This window comes from Gavia stellata, chromosome 4 (genome assembly GCF_030936135.1).
Source record: "Gavia stellata isolate bGavSte3 chromosome 4, bGavSte3.hap2, whole genome shotgun sequence".
Classification (NCBI taxonomy): domain Eukaryota; kingdom Metazoa; phylum Chordata; class Aves; order Gaviiformes; family Gaviidae; genus Gavia; species Gavia stellata.
In genome coordinates, this window is record NC_082597.1 from 54,712,960 (window position 1) to 54,731,402 (window position 18,443).

At 45.0% G+C, this 18,443-nt stretch overlaps 6 protein-coding genes across 8 annotated transcripts in view; 3 read left to right on the forward strand and 3 right to left on the reverse strand.

Annotated features, from left to right (window-relative positions):
* The window catches only part of LOC132316987 (histone H3-like), a 42,807-nt gene that overhangs the window by 4,058 nt on the left and 20,306 nt on the right, over positions 1-18,443 (reverse strand). The gene's annotated exons all lie outside the window — the stretch shown is intronic.
* Positions 5,145-5,820, forward strand: LOC132316986 (histone H1.01). The gene has a single exon (XM_059817336.1). The coding sequence runs from the start codon at positions 5,145-5,147 to the stop codon at positions 5,802-5,804; it is 660 nt and encodes a 219-aa protein (XP_059673319.1). The 3' UTR covers positions 5,805-5,820.
* LOC132316989 (histone H2A-IV) lies at positions 6,789-7,219 on the reverse strand. Of its 2 annotated transcripts, XM_059817341.1 has the most exons (2): positions 7,116-7,219; positions 6,789-7,010 (listed from the first exon to the last, which is right to left on the reverse strand). In XM_059817341.1, the coding sequence occupies exons 1-2, from the start codon at positions 7,194-7,196 to the stop codon at positions 6,807-6,809; spliced, it is 285 nt and encodes a 94-aa protein (XP_059673324.1). In that variant the 5' UTR covers positions 7,197-7,219; the 3' UTR covers positions 6,789-6,806. The 2 variants fall into 2 exon arrangements, with proteins under 2 accessions (XP_059673324.1, XP_059673323.1); XM_059817340.1 differs by having other exon boundaries at positions 6,789-7,219.
* Positions 7,334-7,971, forward strand: LOC132316994 (histone H2B 1/2/3/4/6). The gene has a single exon (XM_059817348.1). The coding sequence runs from the start codon at positions 7,549-7,551 to the stop codon at positions 7,927-7,929; it is 381 nt and encodes a 126-aa protein (XP_059673331.1). The 5' UTR covers positions 7,334-7,548; the 3' UTR covers positions 7,930-7,971.
* Positions 16,120-16,986, reverse strand: LOC132316991 (histone H2A-IV). Of its 2 annotated transcripts, XM_059817345.1 has the most exons (2): positions 16,906-16,986; positions 16,120-16,800 (listed from the first exon to the last, which is right to left on the reverse strand). In XM_059817345.1, exons 1-2 carry the CDS (start codon positions 16,984-16,986, stop codon positions 16,597-16,599), a joined length of 285 nt encoding a protein of 94 aa, XP_059673328.1. In that variant the 3' UTR covers positions 16,120-16,596. The 2 variants fall into 2 exon arrangements, with proteins under 2 accessions (XP_059673328.1, XP_059673327.1); XM_059817344.1 differs by having other exon boundaries at positions 16,120-16,986.
* LOC132316998 (histone H2B 1/2/3/4/6) lies at positions 17,338-17,727 on the forward strand. The gene has a single exon (XM_059817353.1). It carries the CDS (start codon positions 17,347-17,349, stop codon positions 17,725-17,727), a length of 381 nt encoding a protein of 126 aa, XP_059673336.1. The 5' UTR covers positions 17,338-17,346.

Here is an 18,443-nt window from a genome sequence, read left to right on the forward strand (position 1 = left end):
AGAAGGCAGCCAGCCTATATTGCTGGCACCCAAATGTTACCTTGTGATACTCCTGCTCTAGCAATATGGCACAAACAGCCTTATCTGGAGCCAGAACCTGGTTCACCCCCACACCTCTGAGGAAAACTGGCAAGGCAGCATAACTTAATGAGAGCACCTTCAAATGATGTGTGACACAATGCTTTGGCTCTCAGCGATGGCAGAATTCCAGTCTACACTGTGTCTGCGTGCCACCATCACTGCCTGTGTGGCAAGAAAACGGGTTGCCTGCCAAGCCAAAAGAACCTAGAAGCCTGTCACATTGGTGCCTGGGGTGTCACCAGCCAGGGACATGGTGGATTGCAGACCAGCTGTGCATGCACTACATGCCCAAGGACACTTTGTCCCTCCATAGGTCCCAAACATGGTTCTGGCTGGAGTGGGAGGGGATATGTAGATTGGTCACATTGCTCCCTCCCTCTTACCAGCAGTCACAGGGAGCACTGGCACACAAAGAGGAAAGAGTGGAGAGCAGAAAGCATGCAGAAGTGCTGGAGTGTTGTGGGGAGGAAGAGTGGGCTGCTCACTTCTCTGAGCAGCCAGGCTTCAGTGCTGATGGAGAGGCTGCTTGGAAAGGACAGTGTTGTGGCACCCCTCCTTGGTGGAATTCACTATTAAATGCAGGTGAAAGACAGGCACTGTCAATTCAGGAGGAGTTGATTTCGTTGGGGAGCCATGGCTGATGGAGCTTCTGTTAATGTTGCTTACTTTCATGGACAGTTTGCCTCAGGGCCTGAGCTCGTCAATCACTGGTTGACGGCTACATTCAAAGCATGCCAGAGTGGTCCAGAAGACAGTTTGTCAAGTGCCTTAGGTTAGTTTTAGAAGACCAAAGTACTTTAAGACATAAATAATTCTGTTCTTTGATATCTGACTAACAGTAAGGATCCTTGTCGGTGTGTGAGAAAAGTAAAAATATGTTAACCTGGTAAACTCCCGTACAGTAGAGAACAAAGTGCATCTTCTTTCCTCATTAGTTGTTCTGGGAAGGGTTTTGGACCCCTGCATTTTTGCTGGGTTTTTTTTGCTGTCTGAGGAAGGGCATCCTTCCCAGTGCCTCCTAACTATGGACATATCCGGGTTTTGGACTATAGGTTTTCAATTGCCAAATGACATGCCGTGGCAATGATGAAGGGAGGCCACAATAGGTGCCCCAACCCTTAACCAAGAGTACAGGGAGGAGTGTACAACATTCCAGGAAGCTGAGTCTATGGGGACAGTCATCCATGGCCCTACCCTATTTGTCCTGCCCCTTATAGATGCTCAGCCACACACTCGATCTAGAAGGCCTTGTGTGGCCTCATTACACTCAGGAGTCTTAGCAGCAGCAGCAATATTAGCATTATGTAGGCAGAGACTTGTTTGCTGAGCTGCAATGAGTTTGTAGTTTGGTAGGTACCACTTTAAAATTGCTTAGCTAAGAGTTAAAAGCTGTTAAACTGTGCTGGCTGGTTTGATCACACAAGTTATTACATTTGTAACTCAGATGAAGGGTGAAGTCACTGAGGGCAAGTAAGGCATGGGTGTAACACTGTAATAGGAGTGTAATCGCGGTTGCAGGGAGTATTTACACCTCTTTCCTGTGGAACATGTATGCGGAGTGCAGCACATAACGTAAGGGCCCTCACCTAAATCTCTCTGAAAATTGTTACTTGAAGGAAGGAGTGGGGCTGTGGTGCACAAGCATATCACCTGTACTTCCTCCAGCTGCCTAAGAATGACTGATCACAGCACTCACCTGCAGCAGGTAGAGCAGCCCATTAGCCACATTTGTGTGGCTAGCTCTCATGCTAATGCCTCCTAACAAAATTGCTTGAGAAGAACAACTACTGTGCTACCTCTCATTATTGCAAATGTATCTAAATATAACCCAGAGCTCATTTTCTTAGGAACAAGTACTGGCAGGTCCTAAACTGGAGATAGGAATGTTTGATAGCTCTCAGATGCAGTGCCAGCCCTTGGCTGTGGTCCATGTGTCACCTTGCTTATGCCAAGAGGTCTTAATAGATAACTGCAAAAGTTGAACAGATGTGGGTATCTGAAGGGAAGTGACTTGCAGGGTTCAGATTGCAACCTTTTGCAGATTTGTGATGTAGTGTTGCCTGCTGGGCTGCCCATGAGGTGAGAAGGATTGAAGTCATTCAGATGTAGTAGGCATTACAGTGATGCTCTCTCCAAAAGTACCTCTGGAGATCCTGATATCACTCTCCTCTCTTAATGAATGATGAAGTCTACCTCCCTCCAGTCCATTGGAAAAGCCAAATTGCATGTCAGAATCTATGTGGCGCCTTCTTCATGAAGTCTTTCCACAATATCCTATACCGAAAACAGGATTATTTCCTTTTCTCATTTGCTCAGCTGCAGGTGAAACGGACATTCCTGCCTTTTATATAATCCTTCACCACATTATTTCTTTGCCTGAGTACATCTGTCCATTCCTTCTAAACTACCTGCTCTGACTGCAGAGCAAACTCTTTTTAAAAATGCCAAATGCACCTTAACTTTCCAAAATGTAGTTCCTGCATGTATTTCTTTCCTGTAGAGAAGAACACGTGTTCCAAGCAGCAATTCTATATTGCTAAAGTTATTTTATGTCTTTGCTGCAAAGCCATTAAAAAAGAAAGATCAGAGCTTCTCTCTGTGTCATGAAATTTCTGAAGTTACTTCAGTTTATTTTAAGATAGTAGACTGTAACCGTTGGAGATCAGAAGCTGCTACGCATATTATTAGCTGTCCCTGTTGGGAATGGGGAGAGGGTAGCAACTGCTGGGAGAAAAGCCAGGCAGACAACTGGGATGGTCACCATTTTAGCCACCTCAATTTCAGCCACCAATAAACATGAATCAACACTCTGTGAAGCCACAACTGAGGGCTGGAGTATTTAAATCTCCTCCAGTGAAGGTTACTGCAGTATGTGTGTATGAGTAATACAATAATAATAAAAATAACGAGAGTAGGGAACACGAGTTTTCATTTTGCTGACATGTCACTCATAGTCCATCCTTCTTCTCTGTCTTTGTGCTATGAAGTGTCTTGGTAGCAGATAAATAGAATCTCCTCCCAGCTTTGCTACTTCATTTCACTATGTAGTCAAGTCAATGGAAAGTCTCATTCATTGATTTAGAAACATATATAGGATATAGGCTTAAAAATATATATATTTATTTTACTTCAGTTTTGGTAATTTGCGAAGGTATATCTTCAATACCCACATCCACTCCAATTTATTTCATTCCTGTATCCTTATTTTGTGTTACATAACGTCTACAAACAAGACCCTGCAAGTCCCAATTTGATTAGCCCTTCTCTCAATTATCTTCCTGTTGAAGTATTGCAGAGTTCAGGTGCACTTTTCCTGCACCCTTTTTTCTGATATTTTTTAATTCTAGGGTGCAGGTTGCAATTTCACCCTTCATTGCATTTATTCACAGTTTCATATTCACTGAAACACAATTTTACAGCAAACTAAAATTTTTTCGTGTTATATACACATTTAGTATTTACAAAATAGCCATTGCAAAAGAAACAATGAGGTGGAAATAGGATTAAACTTACCTATTCATACAAACTGAAATTTTGGTTGCTAATATCTACTTAAATACTGTGTTTACATTATATGTTATATCTGGTTATATTAAAAGAAATCAGGGGGCAGGACTGAAGTGTAGTCTCTGTGATTCTTAAATAACTACAAAAGGCAATGGATAATACACTTGTTTAAAATCAGGTACAGATTAATGAAATATTATTCCAGACCTCTGTTCAGTTCAGCCTATTACATCATCTTCAACCAGATATCAATATTGATTGAATTCTTCCTGGTTCTTCAGGAACAACCTATGGCCTACCTCTCCCCTTGTTAAAACTCAGGTTATCACAAAGTGCTCCAGTTTTTGTCCTGAAAGCATTTCCTCATTTCACTGATGGCTGTAAAATGCATAAGGAAGAATTAGGTGGGTTTTATTTAGAGTGGGAAGAGGACTCAGAATTGGCTTTAGATAAACCTTTGTGTAGACATACTGTGTGAGATGTGTTAAAAATAACCCAAACAGTAATATGGTTCTAAATTCTACTACTATTAGAGAAAATACATAACAAGATAATACTCTCTGGACAGGAAGAGCATAACTACTAAATTGCTACACTAGTCCTTGAACATCCTAAATTATTAGAAAGACAATTTCAGTAAATAACACCAGAAGTTCAGGAGCTTGCTTTCTTTCACAAAGCTGCATTTTGTAACATCAGATATCAAATTACTTTCCTTGAAAGTGACATGCAACATGAAAAGCAAATAGCTTGATTTACTTAATAACTGGTACAGAAATTCATATCGAAAACAAACAAAAGAAAGAAAACACCCAACACAAGGTAGCAGGGTAAGTTTGCCTCCCTTCTAGTGAAATTCCAGGAAGACAAAATAAAACAACTGTATGTTCATAAATCTCCAGATAGTAACAAATCGCTTATGGCTTTATAAAAACTGCAGTAAGAGGTTGTACGAGACACTATTTCACTAGACTTCAGCGTTTTAGGAGGTAAAACACATGGTCAAAGGAACCGGTTCTTAATCCATATTCACAGCTGAAAGAGGAGTTTGTGTTACTTCCTCCTCTTCAAAATCAATTTAAAATGTCAAAATAGCTTTATATCGGCAGATTTCAACTTTGAGCCCAAGAAAACCCTCTAAAGAATCAGACCGAGTCGTTGCTGTAACATTTATGTCAAAAGGAATTTTTTAATTTGCAAGGAAAAACAAAAGTTTCTCTCTTCAGAGGTCTCTCCAGCAGCAGCACACGAGATTTATCGTCTTTCCTTTAACTCAGCCCGCGTGTTTGCGGCTGGAAACTCTCCCGAACGCAAGTACCTGCTCTTCTCCTCCCTCACCGGGGAAATGGGGCGATTTGGTGGCAGAAATTCCGAGGAAAATACACTTTTGTTAGTCCAAAGAAACACAAATCGAGCACACCGAAGGGCTCCCCGGCCGTGCAGCGGGGCGGGCTCTGCAACGCACCAATCACCGCGCGGCTGCTCTCTAAAAATACGAGCATCTGACCCGCGCCAGCCCAATTGTGTTCGCCTGCTCCGCAGAGGACGCTGCCGCGATGTCCGAGACCGCTCCCGCCGCCGCCCCCGATGCGCCCGCGCCCGGCGCCAAGGCCGCCGCCAAGAAGCCGAAGAAGGCGGCGGGCGGCTCCAAAGCCCGCAAGCCGGCGGGCCCCAGCGTCACCGAGCTGATCACCAAGGCCGTGTCCGCCTCCAAGGAGCGCAAGGGACTCTCTCTCGCCGCGCTCAAGAAGGCGCTGGCCGCCGGCGGCTACGATGTGGAGAAGAACAACAGCCGCATCAAGCTGGGGCTCAAGAGTCTCGTCAGCAAGGGCACCCTGGTGCAGACCAAGGGCACCGGCGCCTCCGGCTCTTTCCGCCTCAACAAGAAGCCAGGAGAAGTGAAGGAAAAAGCCCCCAAGAAGCGGGCGGCCGCAGCCAAGCCCAAGAAGCCGGCGGCCAAGAAGCCCGCCAGCGCTGCCAAGAAGCCCAAAAAGGCTGCGGCGGTGAAGAAGAGCCCCAAGAAGGCCAAGAAGCCGGCGGCCACCGCGGCCAAGAAAGCGGCTAAGAGCCCCAAGAAGGCGACCAAGGCAGGCCGCCCCAAGAAGGCAGCGAAGAGCCCGGCCAAGGCAAAGGCAGTGAAGCCCAAAGCAGCCAAGCCCAAGGCGGCCAAGCCCAAAGCAGCCAAGGCAAAGAAGGCAGCACCCAAAAAGAAGTAAATTATACCAGAAGAGTTCTGCTCTACATATTTTGTTATCCAACGGCTCTTTTAAGAGCCACCCACACTTTTCCTAAAGGAGCTGAGGCACCGAGGTCGTCAGTAACCTGCAGCAAGGATCCAGTAATTCGTAAGTCGTCAGAGGTCAATTGTGTCTTTTTTTCCCCTACGATTACCGAAAGAAACGCTAACGAGCACGGTATAACGCGGCGGCTTTAGGGAAGTGTAAACTTCTACTTTTTTTTTGCCGAGTAATTGGTTTGACTACCGGGAAGCAATCTTTTGTAGCACTGATTTGATAAAAATCAGATGTGCATTTTTTTAAGAATATATTTTGTAACGAAAGTGATGCGATTGTCAGGCACGGTACTACTGAGCCATGTCTAATCTGTTGTATTATTTCTTCTAAGGTGTCTCTTTCAATAGTTTTGTCTATTCGGGGGAGGAGGGGAAGGTTTCCTTACTGACCCAAAAACAGTCCTGAGCTCTCCCATTCCTTTTGTTCCCGATGAGAAAAGAAAAGGAGCTTTAAGTATTGAAAAAGCCCGCCCTGACCAAGGATTGGCCAGCGGAGAGCCCGGCCCGCTGCCCCTTCCCCCCCCTTCGCCTCGTATCTCTACTGCTGTTTCAGCCACTGTCGATGAAGAAAAACGCGGAAGAGGGGGAGGGGCGGGAGCGCTGACCAAAATGCACTGTTCCCGTGTTCTCCGGCTTAAGAACTAAACGGAAAATATCCCATCCCAGGAAGAACTTGCTTTGGGAGGACATTTTGGCACGACTTTGTCTTAACAAAAACATGGAAACAGTTGCTACTACCACCAAACGAAATATACTGTTAATAAACATGGAGAAAATAAGACAAAACACGGGTTGAGTAACTCACATAAAAAAGCGTAACTATAGTAGGGATAACTGAGCTCTCTTATGATTTTGTGGGTGGCTCTAAAAAGAGCCTTTAGATTATCTTCTACAGAAGAGACAAGGTGCCCCTTTTCCGTTGTATTTACTTGGCTTTAGCCTTGTGGCTGTCGGTCTTCTTGGGCAGCAGTACGGCCTGGATGTTGGGCAGTACCCCGCCCTGCGCGATGGTCACCTTGCCCAGCAGCTTGTTGAGCTCCTCGTCGTTGCGGATGGCCAGCTGCAGGTGGCGGGGGATGATGCGCGTCTTCTTGTTGTCGCGGGCCGCGTTGCCCGCCAGCTCCAGGATCTCGGCCGTCAGGTACTCCAGCACGGCCGCCAGGTACACCGGGGCGCCGGCGCCCACCCGCTCCGCGTAGTTGCCCTTGCGCAGCAGCCGGTGCACGCGGCCCACGGGGAACTGCAGCCCGGCCCGCGACGAGCGCGACTTGGCCTTGGCCCGCGCCTTCCCGCCCTGCTTCCCACGGCCGGACATCCTTGCTTGCTTGTTCTCGACTAAGAGCAACCAGCAGCAGACCGGAGCAACCAACCGGCACTTCTCAGCTATAACCTCGTTTTCCCACCTCGCCCCTTCGCTGATAGGCTGAGAAGTAGGTCTCCTCTGGGCAGCCAATGAAAAGGTGAATCGAATTCCGACCAATAAAAAAAGGCTAATTGGTAGTTATGACGCGTGTTGTTTTTGACCAATGGCAGTACGCACAGGGAATACTGCTCATTTGCATAAGACAGCTATAAATATGTGGTACGCGTCTACTTCTTCTTAAACAGCCTTTCCGGTGTTGGTAACGTTGCTCGTTAGAGTCTGTGAGAGGCGCTCGTTTGCTGCGATGCCTGAGCCGGCCAAGTCCGCCCCCGCGCCCAAGAAGGGCTCCAAGAAGGCCGTCACTAAGACGCAGAAGAAGGGCGACAAGAAGCGTAAGAAGAGCCGCAAGGAGAGCTACTCGATCTACGTGTACAAGGTGCTGAAGCAGGTGCACCCCGACACGGGCATCTCGTCCAAGGCCATGGGCATCATGAACTCCTTCGTCAACGACATCTTCGAGCGCATCGCGGGCGAGGCCTCGCGCCTGGCGCACTACAACAAGCGCTCCACCATCACCTCGCGGGAGATCCAGACGGCCGTGCGGCTGCTGCTGCCCGGCGAGCTGGCCAAGCACGCCGTCTCCGAGGGCACCAAGGCTGTCACCAAGTACACCAGCTCCAAGTAGAGTGTCTCGCATCATCTGTTTTAACTCAAAGGCTCTTTTAAGAGCCACCCACCTTTTCAATGAAGGGGCTGTACAGTGAAATTTGGAAAAAACCTCTTTAATTCCTTTGTGTGAATTCTTAATTCACAATCATTTTTAAAATCTCACTTAAGATTAATTTTGATAAAATATTGTTCTCCAGTTGTCTGTTTCAGGGAACATATACTTGACGTGGGCAACAAATGACTTGCTGTAAGTGAAGCTTTTGTAACTAAAGAGGTTTTTATATTTCAGGCTAGATATTAGGAAAAAGTTCTTTACTGAGAGAGTAGTGAAACATTGGAATAGGCTGCCCAGGGAGGTGGTAGAGTCACCCTCCCTGGAGGTATTCAAGGAGCGTGTGGATGTGGCATTGTGGGATGTAGCTTGATGGGCATGGAGCTGTGTGGTGTTGGGTGGGTTGGTTTTTGGTGTGTTGTGGTTTGTTGTTGTTGTGTGGGGTGGGGTTTTTTTGGGGGGTTTTTTGGGGTTTTTTTTTTTTTTTTTTTTGGTTGGACTTGATGATCTTACAGGTCTTTTCCAACCTTAGTGATTCTGTGATTCTGTGATTTTTTATTTTATTTCTATGTGATACTGTTTTCTCAATTTATAGTTCGTTTGCGCTTTTAAGATTGTGGTATGTATATTTCTTATGTAATACATCACTATTAATTCTAAGCATGTTTATGTTACATGCGTTGTAAATTGAAGGGAAAAAAGCGGCTTTGTAGTTTTCTAGTCGGGAAAGAACATTATTGCTAATGGGAACTTACCTACATACATCGTTGTAACTGCTATTACAACATCTACCACTTGATGGTGTTCAGTCTTCTCTTTATTCTTTTTTTCTTTTTTTTTTTTTTAGCTGAGGTCTACAGTGCACCGTACTGTAAAAGAATTTATGTGTAACAAGTGACATTTATTTTAATAAGCTGTTACCAATAGTACAGTGATTAATACAACACAGAAGTCCTTTCTAAAATTATTCATCTTCAGCAATTTTCTTAATCTGCTCTACATGCGATTTTTACAGTAACTTGCACAGCTTCTCCTTAGGACTGCTTTAGGGAGAGAATATTCCCCTTGTAACTAAAAACACAAAGTGAAGATGAATATTATTTCATACCTATCTGATCTTTCCTGTATTTATGTTATTAATTGTATCAAAGCTATTAAAAACTAAGAAGCCAGCCACTGTGGACTGACTTCGTAAACTGTCAGAGTTTATCATATAGCTACTAATCAGCCCTAAAATCTTTCAGCCTCAAACTGCAGACTGAATCACTCCATCATATGCTTGGGTAATTAGACGCTGCTGTAGATGCACATCTAAGCCATTATCACCTTCTCTCAAACTGGATCTGAATAATCCTGAATTCTAAACGTTTTCTGTGGATTCGTGAACACACTTAGTACATACAGGGACCATAGAATCACAAAAGTCAACCTTTCTAGTATGTACTGCATGTTGTTTGGTAGTACAGGTACAGAAGCAGGCACCAGGTCTCTCTTAAATCGGCCACCAATTTATCAAAGTTAATTTCAGCTTGAAGGCTGATGGGCAACTCAGATTGAATTTCAGATATCTAGTGTTAAGAGCCTTCCTCCATACTCTGTTCTCCAGCAACTTCAAATGGGCTTTACAGATTTGCTCTGCAAGTGCCTTAGTGAAAACTCTGAAACATAGTTTGCGTATTATGGACCTCTCTATGTGCCCAGTACCTAAAAAGTTGAATAAAACATAGTATATCCCAGTCTCTAGGTTTTTGTGTAAGGGGATGTGTGGGTTGCTAGAAAGGGACTCCGGAAAATACCATATACTAAAAGTGCTCAGATTTTGACTGTGGTGGTGATCATTTGAACAATTTGTCAGTAGCTGTTATTCTGAATAGTCAGACACGTAAAAGTCAAAGTCTGTTATGTTGTCCTAAAAAAAAGACCTTAGTTCAAAATGCAGCTGTCACAGGGTAGCCCCGTTGCCCGAGTTAAAGTAGGAGCTCAGTGATGCCTTTTGGTCTCCCAGTACAGAAATCCGTAAGCTCTCTTTTTGCCTTTCCTGACTTTGCATGCTCCATGCTGCATGCTTCATTAACAGAGCTTTCACAGAAATTTCAGGGGATCTATTTTTTTTAAAAAGGCTTTTTCACTAAGTGAAATTGTTTCTGGGCTCATAAACCTCTTCACTCAACAGAAAAGAAAATGTTGCTTATGATGGCTTTTTCCGATCTCAGTATGAATGATAAGGCAGTATTAGGGAGCTATAAGGTGAACATAGCATTTCTACCTGCACACACATGTCATCAGATCTAACACATCCATTATTTTTCCATCAGTGCTGAGACCAAATTTCTAAAATGACAAAAAACAACTCCTGTGGAAAATTTTGTGTGCTTTTCACCAGAGGTAAAAGTAGTAGGATTTAGGCTCAGCAAGAACAGTGAACATCACACTTTTCATCCCACAGAAGGATGAACATTCAAAATTAATAAAGCAAATAGTATGAATATAAAATCAAGTAACAGCATATTCTTCCATCTTTCATGTTCTTTAATGTTCTTTCCTATTCAGTTCAAAGTAGTTTTCTTTGTATTCTTAAATCCACTCTACCCAGATGACATCAACCAGCAACAGTAAGATGGCACAGTGTTCAAATACATCATCCTGGCGTAGCCGGAATTATGCTGCTGCCACCTAGGCCGTGGTAGGAATTATGCAGATGCCATCTCAGTAGGGCTCAGCCTGCACGAAAAAGATGAGTCTCCAACCCGCTGAGTAAATAAGTGGTTTATTTATCCGACATGCAGAGCAACTCCAGCTGGGTGCCTCCAAAGAGGGATCCCCTACCCCAGATTGTGCCCTCCCAATTATACCTGTAACATCCAGCACCCAATCCCAAAGTCCAATCATTTAATTCTGGTCGGTGGTCTCTTGATTTCTTCTTAGTTTTCTTGGTCGCTGGGCTGGCCTTCTGAAGTTACCTCATTCTCTTGGAATTGTTTCCTTGGTCCTTATCTTCATTCTGCTTGTATCTGACAGATTCAGCTAGGTCTGTGTTTGGGGCATTAGTTTTATCAAAAAATTTACTCTCGCTCAACTCTTGTGGCCTAAGACTTCAACTACTTTAGCTTCTAGTGCCAAGCAAGGCTATTAATCCTAACAATTCTCAACACTAGGAAGTGCTAGAATACGTAATCTTTAAACAGGCCCTTTGTGCTGTGTTATCTACCCTCCATGTCTATCTTCAAAATACTTCTTTATTCACAGCAACTGAAATACAGGGTATATTTATTTTGTGGTTATACAAACATTTTTGTCAAAATACTTTTTTTATATACTTTTTTAATATCAGCAAACCTTTTGTATATTAATTTATCAGAGTTACATTACAGTTTACTCCTCTAGTGAATATTCAGCCATAAAGAATACTGAAGAACAATCCAAACATAAAAAAATTCCCCTATCTTATTTTTAATACAATAATAAAGTCAGTAGCATTCTTGGAAAATCTTACATCTTCTCTAGATGAGCATACCTACAGTAAAATTTATATTTATTAATCACCATGTTTAAAAAAAATGTGCTTTTATTTCGGCAAAAGCAAAATACACCAGCTGGATAAACAAAACTGTATTCTCTAGTTAACTGACCGGACAGTAAATCAGAAACAAGAACTAGATGCCATACACCTGATCCAAAACCTGAACAAATCACAGGCTGGCTATAGCAATTTAACACCACTTCCTATTCTTTTTTTTAATGGAGTAAATCAGTATCTACTCACTTACTTACGAAATCAAACTGGTTTTCCTAATGGCCAGAGATTATAAATAGACAACACACGGGGCAAATTATTGCTATGTTAGTTTCCCAGAGACTTTCTTTTCCAGTTTTAATAGAAAAGAATATATTTCAAAATAATTAGCATTGAGGGAGAAAATATTAACTGCAGCTAGTCAAAAAGATTTGGTCTTATATACAGCTTGATGTAATGCTTTTGGCCAGTAATAAAAATGTTCCTGGTTCAGACTGTAAAGGAAAAAATGGAGTCCCTGTGTTCCAAAAACCTGGTCTCAGACTTATGCTGTATCAGATCACAGTGCGGGTCAAGACATGGCACAAATCTCACTGGAGAAAAGCACTGGAAGTAGACGGGAATGCAGCTGGGAACACCCCTTCTCCCTTCTCAGCTCACATACCTACAAGGAAGGAAGCAGCATTACAATGTCCAGGAGCAGCTCTTTCCTCAGGGACCAGGGCCACAAAAGTGGGGGCCTATGTAGGTGGAAAGGGTTTTTTAGGTTTTGGGTTGTGTTTCTTTGGTGGCTGCAAAGAATTAAATTATTTGACAGCCTGTCCTGATAGAGAGGTTGTTCCAAAAATATTCCTTGTCAAAAACGATACTAAGTATTAATCACAAAGGTTCTTCCATCCATTTTTTTAACGCAGAAAAGCTCAGGAAGCAATTCTGGACATACTTGCATTTTAAAACTAGAAAATGCGTGTGAAAGGAGCATCAGGACAGCTTGGAATTTTCATCACCAGTAAAATCGACAACCTTTTTGTACTTGTAGTCCTACTTGCATTGCATGTAGATTTTTTTCTTGAAAGGCTCATAGAAAAATGAAAGGAATAATTCCCAAAATAAGCAGAGGGCACACATGGAGAGTTACAGCTGAAATTTGGACTTCAGACAGAGTAAAGGGTCTTGCACTACCTTTGTGCAGCATCAGAGATATGAAGAACTGCAGGCATCTCTTGTATGCATCCCCTTTTCCTTTTGTAGCAAGCAGCAGCCACTGCAACATGGAACAATCTGAATGTTCAAAGTGACTTTTTTTTTTGCCTTGTGCACTTGGGACACAGCAAGGTTAGCATCTTTAATCAGCCCTCTTAGAAAAGAGAACAAGAATTACCATAGGAATGACATAGGCCCAATCTTTCTAGACATCGAAAATACATCTTTAAATAAGGCCGCCTCATCCTATGCTCCAAGCACCAGCAGACGGGGCTGACCGCATCAGAGGCAAACCCCGGGTGAGTGGGCTTAGCTGAGCTGGCTCAGGAAGCCTAGATAATGTATCTGAATCGGTTCCACTCCCTACACACAGGGGTTTTTTAAACTCTGCCTTTTGAAATTGCTGGTACAAACCCCATGAAAGAAATGAAATGTTTACATGTGTGTAAGCCACATGTAGCTCCTGGAGCTTTAGCCTTAACCCATACTTAAATGTCATGCAAAACCTCATGGGATGTGTATGTGTTGTTCTTCAGGCTTATAATAGCAGCTTCTAATTATGCATTTATTGACATGACAAAAATAAAACAATGAGGTTTCTAAAATGTTGATACAGACAATCAGAGCAATTAACCCTTTTCCATGAAGGAAAATCCCTTCACCATGAAGACAGATAAGTCTTTTACTCTTTTTTCAATTTTACATTATTTTCCACGTGAAAACATTTGCACGAAAGACTGTATTTCTCAGCAGGAAATGGCACAGGCAATAAACGACAGGGGACACCAGGAAGTTTCAGAAGAACTGGGGTTTATTTACAGCGTTTATCTGAACTGAATAATGTGGACTCTTCTGCTTACTCTACAGGTTTACTTCTTGACAATGAGAGAGATTTTAAACTTTAATTGTTTAAAAAGTCAAAAGAAAATGCTGTGTTTCTGGATTTAAAAATCCGGGCCTTGCTGTGCCCTTCCTGGAGACAGCTGACCTTTTTTTTTTTTGCTCTTCTTCCCGCTGTTTCCAGGCGCCTCTCGCAGGGCAGCCCCCTCAGACTCCAAGCCCCTGTCTCCTCTGTCTCCACTGTCTTACTTCCCCGCCCAGCCCGGCCACACTCCCCGCTTCTTTTCTTGAATCAGCCCGTTGACCGCACTCCGTCCGCAATGGACCCCGGCTCCCTCCTCCCCTGAAGCCGGATCAGGCCTTAAATCCCCGTCTCTGGCACTGGCGCGGGGAGTAGGAAAATATCCGTTTGCCACGGCCGGACCGATAAACCCGGAGGGTTTCGTCGTTGCTGGAGGAATGAGGGATCCTGGTGGGGACTCGCCCTTCAGCGATCGCTGCCAGCTCCGTTATCGGTTACCCGCTGCATTTACGCAGCGACTGTGTAACTCGGCTTCAGCCTGAGCTCTCCTCCGTTAACGTACCCAAATTAAACTCGTGGGATTAAATCACACAGTAAAGCTAACAGTGCTTATTAGAGATAAAAACCCTTCGAGTGTTTTGGTTCTTTTTCTGCTTCCCTCCCTCAAGGCATAAAGCGCACAACGAAGAAAGAAACAAATTCATACATAATCGATCTTTTTCACTGTATAGCCAGCTCTTACAACCTGGGTGCCAAAACAGCGCACGCTTCCCCCTCTTTCCTCAAACTTGGTATGTGAAGAAGGAAGGATGTGTAGTGGCGGCTGCCCCATCAGCGACCGATGTGCGCGGGAGTGCCCCGGGAGCGGGACCCGCCGGGGGGACGGGGGATGCGATGCCTTTTGCCGCCCGGGGCGCCGGCTCGTCAGAGCTGCTAAGTGGTCACCATTCACACAGGCTCGAGGAGGCAGATTTCTCTTTGTCTCCCGGTGACAGATGTTTTCACCTTCTCTCTCATTCAGTCGTTGCAAAACCGCGTTAATGATAAATAACCGGGAATCTGTCTGGGCGGTTTATACGAGACTGTAGGTGTTCACACTGCTCTTGTTAAGAAATATGCGTGTTTTTTAAAAAAAAAAAAAATCTGTCCACTTACCCTTTTGATAAGCCATACCTATGAAGCATCTTCAGTGAAGTGCCTGAGTGTACAATACACATTCGAGGCCTTGTGGCCATTCACAGTTTAGACCTCACATAATCCTATAGGTTTATTTCATGTTTTTTAACGCTTTGTTTGTCAGATATAGTATTTGAAATTAGAGCTACATAATACCTAAAGGCATTCTGCATCAGGAAAATAGGACAAATAACTACAAGAATAATAATGAATAATGTATCTTCTGTACTATTGATACAAAAGCATTCATTTATAACAGCAAGAAATCTGAAAGATTGTCCTCTTGAAAGTTTCTGCAGTCTAGAGACTATAATATAAATCCTCTCGCAGAACACCGAGATGATGCAGATGTACCCGGGTGGGTTCACAGGCCCGTTCCCCAATTTTGCTGCCATCCCGTGGTTCTGATATGCAGACAACAGTTTCGTGACATGGAAGAAACACAGACACAGAGGGGAGTGGAGACTTTCCTCCCCTGTGGATGGATAAACTTATTACCGAGTCAGTTTTAGGAAAGCTAAACTCAGTGAACACCAGGTCCACCGATAGGTTAGCCCACATCCCTCTCTTCCCTGTATTGGGGGACAGAGATGGGGAAAACTGGTCATGTTGAAAAATGTTCCTGTTGCTCCAGCGCTACTGAGCTGATCACCAAAGACGTGTCTGTCACGAAGCACAAAAAAAAAAAAAACCTCCAGGAAAGTCAAGAAGCTGGTGGCCTCCACGGCCACGAGCCTGCACAAGACTGTAAGGCTAAAACAGCAGCGAGGAGTCCCGCTAAAGCCAGACGGAAACTGGAAGCAAGCAGGGCAGCACCAAAGAGAGAAATTACTTTAAGGCAACATCGTGCCCTGCTGGAACGGCTGCAGCTCTTCTAAGCCACTCGCCTTCTCCCAAAACGAGGTGAGAGCTCGAAACTCCCCACGTCTCATGGAGAAGAGGGGGTGTATCCAGCCAGTACTTCCAGAAAAACGAAATTAAAAGCGATAGTGCTCCCCCTCCCATGTAATGCAGTGGCCGCCACTGTGGTGGCACATCACATCAGGCAGCTCACTGAGAATACTGGTAACCCTGCCCTACCTGAAATCCTGCCCTAGTGCTCTGCAGAGTTTATTGTGCCAAAGAGAGCCAGCGGGACTCTCTCACATGATAGTGTTAAAATACAGTGAAAAAAGGAAATCAGCAAGGGGTCCGGTGCAGGGAACATCCCTGCTGTTGCGAAAGAATTGGCTCAGGGTGGCTGCTAGGACCGCGTGATTTCTTCAGGATTTTACTTTTTGTGTGTGCGCTTTGCTCCCCACGCCCCCGCGTTTGGAACTCCGGGCAAGACAGAGTTCTCATCAGCGATCGGCCACTCTTTGATACTCTTCAACAGAACAGAAATAATCTAGACTGATAAAAAGACTTCGGTTTATTTCGCCTTCTAATAAATACTGCATAGAGCACTTAGAGCAAAGCAGAGTTGGCTTACTAGGAGGCACAATGTTTACTCCAATATCATACAAAAAAGGAATTAACACTGTTAACACGTTAAAAAAGCCTAGACTTCCTCAAAGCATCAAAATGTTATTAAAAATAAAAAAATCTAAAAAAACCAAGAAGCAACTAAATTGAATCTCTCGGTATATCAGCCCATTTTTTTTTTTTTAAGATTTAGTATTAATAAAACAACCTCCATAAACAAAAACTAGGCAGGCAGGAACAAAGAACAGCATAGTTAAGGCAAACACTTAAGAAAAAAAACAGATTACAAGTTTTTCCCTGCATTCACTAGAACTGAGTTGCTCTTTGCTGTTTCAACCCTTTATGACTGTTGTGGGCGGCTCTGAAAAGAGCCTTTTATCTTGTTTTGTTTCCTGATTAGTCTTAGATGTGATCACTTGGCTTTAGCCTTGTGGCTGTCGGTCTTCTTGGGCAGCAGCACGGCCTGGATGTTGGGCAGCACCCCGCCCTGCGCGATGGTCACCTTGCCCAGCAGCTTGTTGAGCTCCTCGTCGTTGCGGATGGCCAGCTGCAGGTGGCGGGGGATGATGCGCGTCTTCTTGTTGTCGCGGGCCGCGTTGCCCGCCAGCTCCAGGATCTCGGCCGTCAGGTACTCCAGCACGGCCGCCAGGTACACCGGGGCGCCGGCGCCCACCCGCTCCGCGTAGTTGCCCTTGCGCAGCAGCCGGTGCACGCGGCCCACGGGGAACTGCAGCCCGGCCCGCGACGAGCGCGACTTGGCCTTGGCCCGCGCCTTCCCGCCCTGCTTCCCGCGGCCGGACATCACAGCGACTCAGCCAAGCGACGATCACAACAGCTCTGCAAAACTACACCAACCTGCTCCTAGTTGCGCCCGCCAGCCCGCTTATATCCGGCTCGGGCGGAGCGGCGGCGCCTTCGCTGATAGGCTGCGAAGGAGGCCTTGCTTCGGCAGCCAATGGGAACGCGAATCGAGAGCTGTCCAATAGCAAAGCTTAGCGCAGAGTGACGACCTCAAGTACAACTTCCAACCAATGGCGATGTGCCGCTGCCGAGCTACTCTTTTACATAGCGGTGCTATAAAAAGGGCTCCCGCGGGCGGTGGTGTTACCCGGTGCTCTGTTGTCGCTGCGTGCTGGTGAGTGAGGGACGCGCGTTTGCTGCGATGCCTGAGCCGGCCAAGTCCGCCCCCGCGCCCAAGAAGGGCTCCAAGAAGGCCGTCACTAAGACGCAGAAGAAAGGCGACAAGAAGCGTAAGAAGAGCCGCAAGGAGAGCTACTCGATCTACGTGTACAAGGTGCTGAAGCAGGTGCACCCCGACACGGGCATCTCGTCCAAGGCCATGGGCATCATGAACTCCTTCGTCAACGACATCTTCGAGCGCATCGCGGGCGAGGCCTCGCGCCTGGCGCACTACAACAAGCGCTCCACCATCACCTCGCGGGAGATCCAGACGGCCGTGCGGCTGCTGCTGCCCGGCGAGCTGGCCAAGCACGCCGTCTCCGAGGGTACCAAGGCTGTCACCAAGTACACCAGCTCCAAGTAAATATCTTTGAAAGATCATCTAAACCAAAGGCTCTTTTAAGAGCCACCCACCTTTTCAGTAAAAGAGCTTTAATTTCCATATTTTACTTAAGTTTTACTGATAGCATGTTTTCTGATTATATTAACGATGAATGCTCAATCCCAATGGTCTAAAAACCCCAGCATAGTTTAGTATTAAGAACACAACCCCTATCTCTAGCTTTAGGGCTTTCTCTGCACTATTGAATCCAGCCATTACCGGTGAGTCTTCACACTGCCCGTTGGGCATGCGCTCTTGGCTGCTCCGATTGCCAGCTGTTTGTAGGGCAGCTTCCCTGCGCTGTCCGCTTCCTGAGTGCCCTTGCTCAGGAAAAGTCCCTGGCGTCTGAAAAGAGAGAAAGTGGTTACGGTGCTTGCTCCCCCGGTCTCAGGCCAGTTTCAGCCCCGGTCCATCCCTTCTCCCTGTTCTCATACCATGAGCTTCCATGTTAACAGTTATAGACATATGCCGATATAATTTAAAAGGGTCTTCGATGATTTAAGGAATTAGTAAGGACACACTTTTTTTAGTGTTTTGTTTCATTGGTCTTCCCTAACCGGAAAAAAACTATTAAAATGTATGCCTTAAAGGATTAATTAAGCTATTTCCTAGTATTTTTTTTTAATTCTGAGTTCTTAACACAAGATTGTTAATAGTTTCGGAACGGACATTCAGAGAGATAAGGTCTAATCGCGAGT

Coding starts and splice junctions, on each gene's coding strand:
- LOC132316994 (XM_059817348.1), top strand. CDS start 7,549: ATGCCTGAGCCGGCCAAGTCCGCCCCCGCGCCCAAGAAGGGCTCCAAG.
- LOC132316989 (XM_059817340.1), bottom strand. CDS start 7,196: ATGTCCGGCCGTGGGAAGCAGGGCGGGAAGGCGCGGGCCAAGGCCAAG.
- LOC132316991 (XM_059817344.1), bottom strand. CDS start 16,986: ATGTCCGGCCGCGGGAAGCAGGGCGGGAAGGCGCGGGCCAAGGCCAAG.
- LOC132316986 (XM_059817336.1), top strand. CDS start 5,145: ATGTCCGAGACCGCTCCCGCCGCCGCCCCCGATGCGCCCGCGCCCGGC.
- LOC132316998 (XM_059817353.1), top strand. CDS start 17,347: ATGCCTGAGCCGGCCAAGTCCGCCCCCGCGCCCAAGAAGGGCTCCAAG.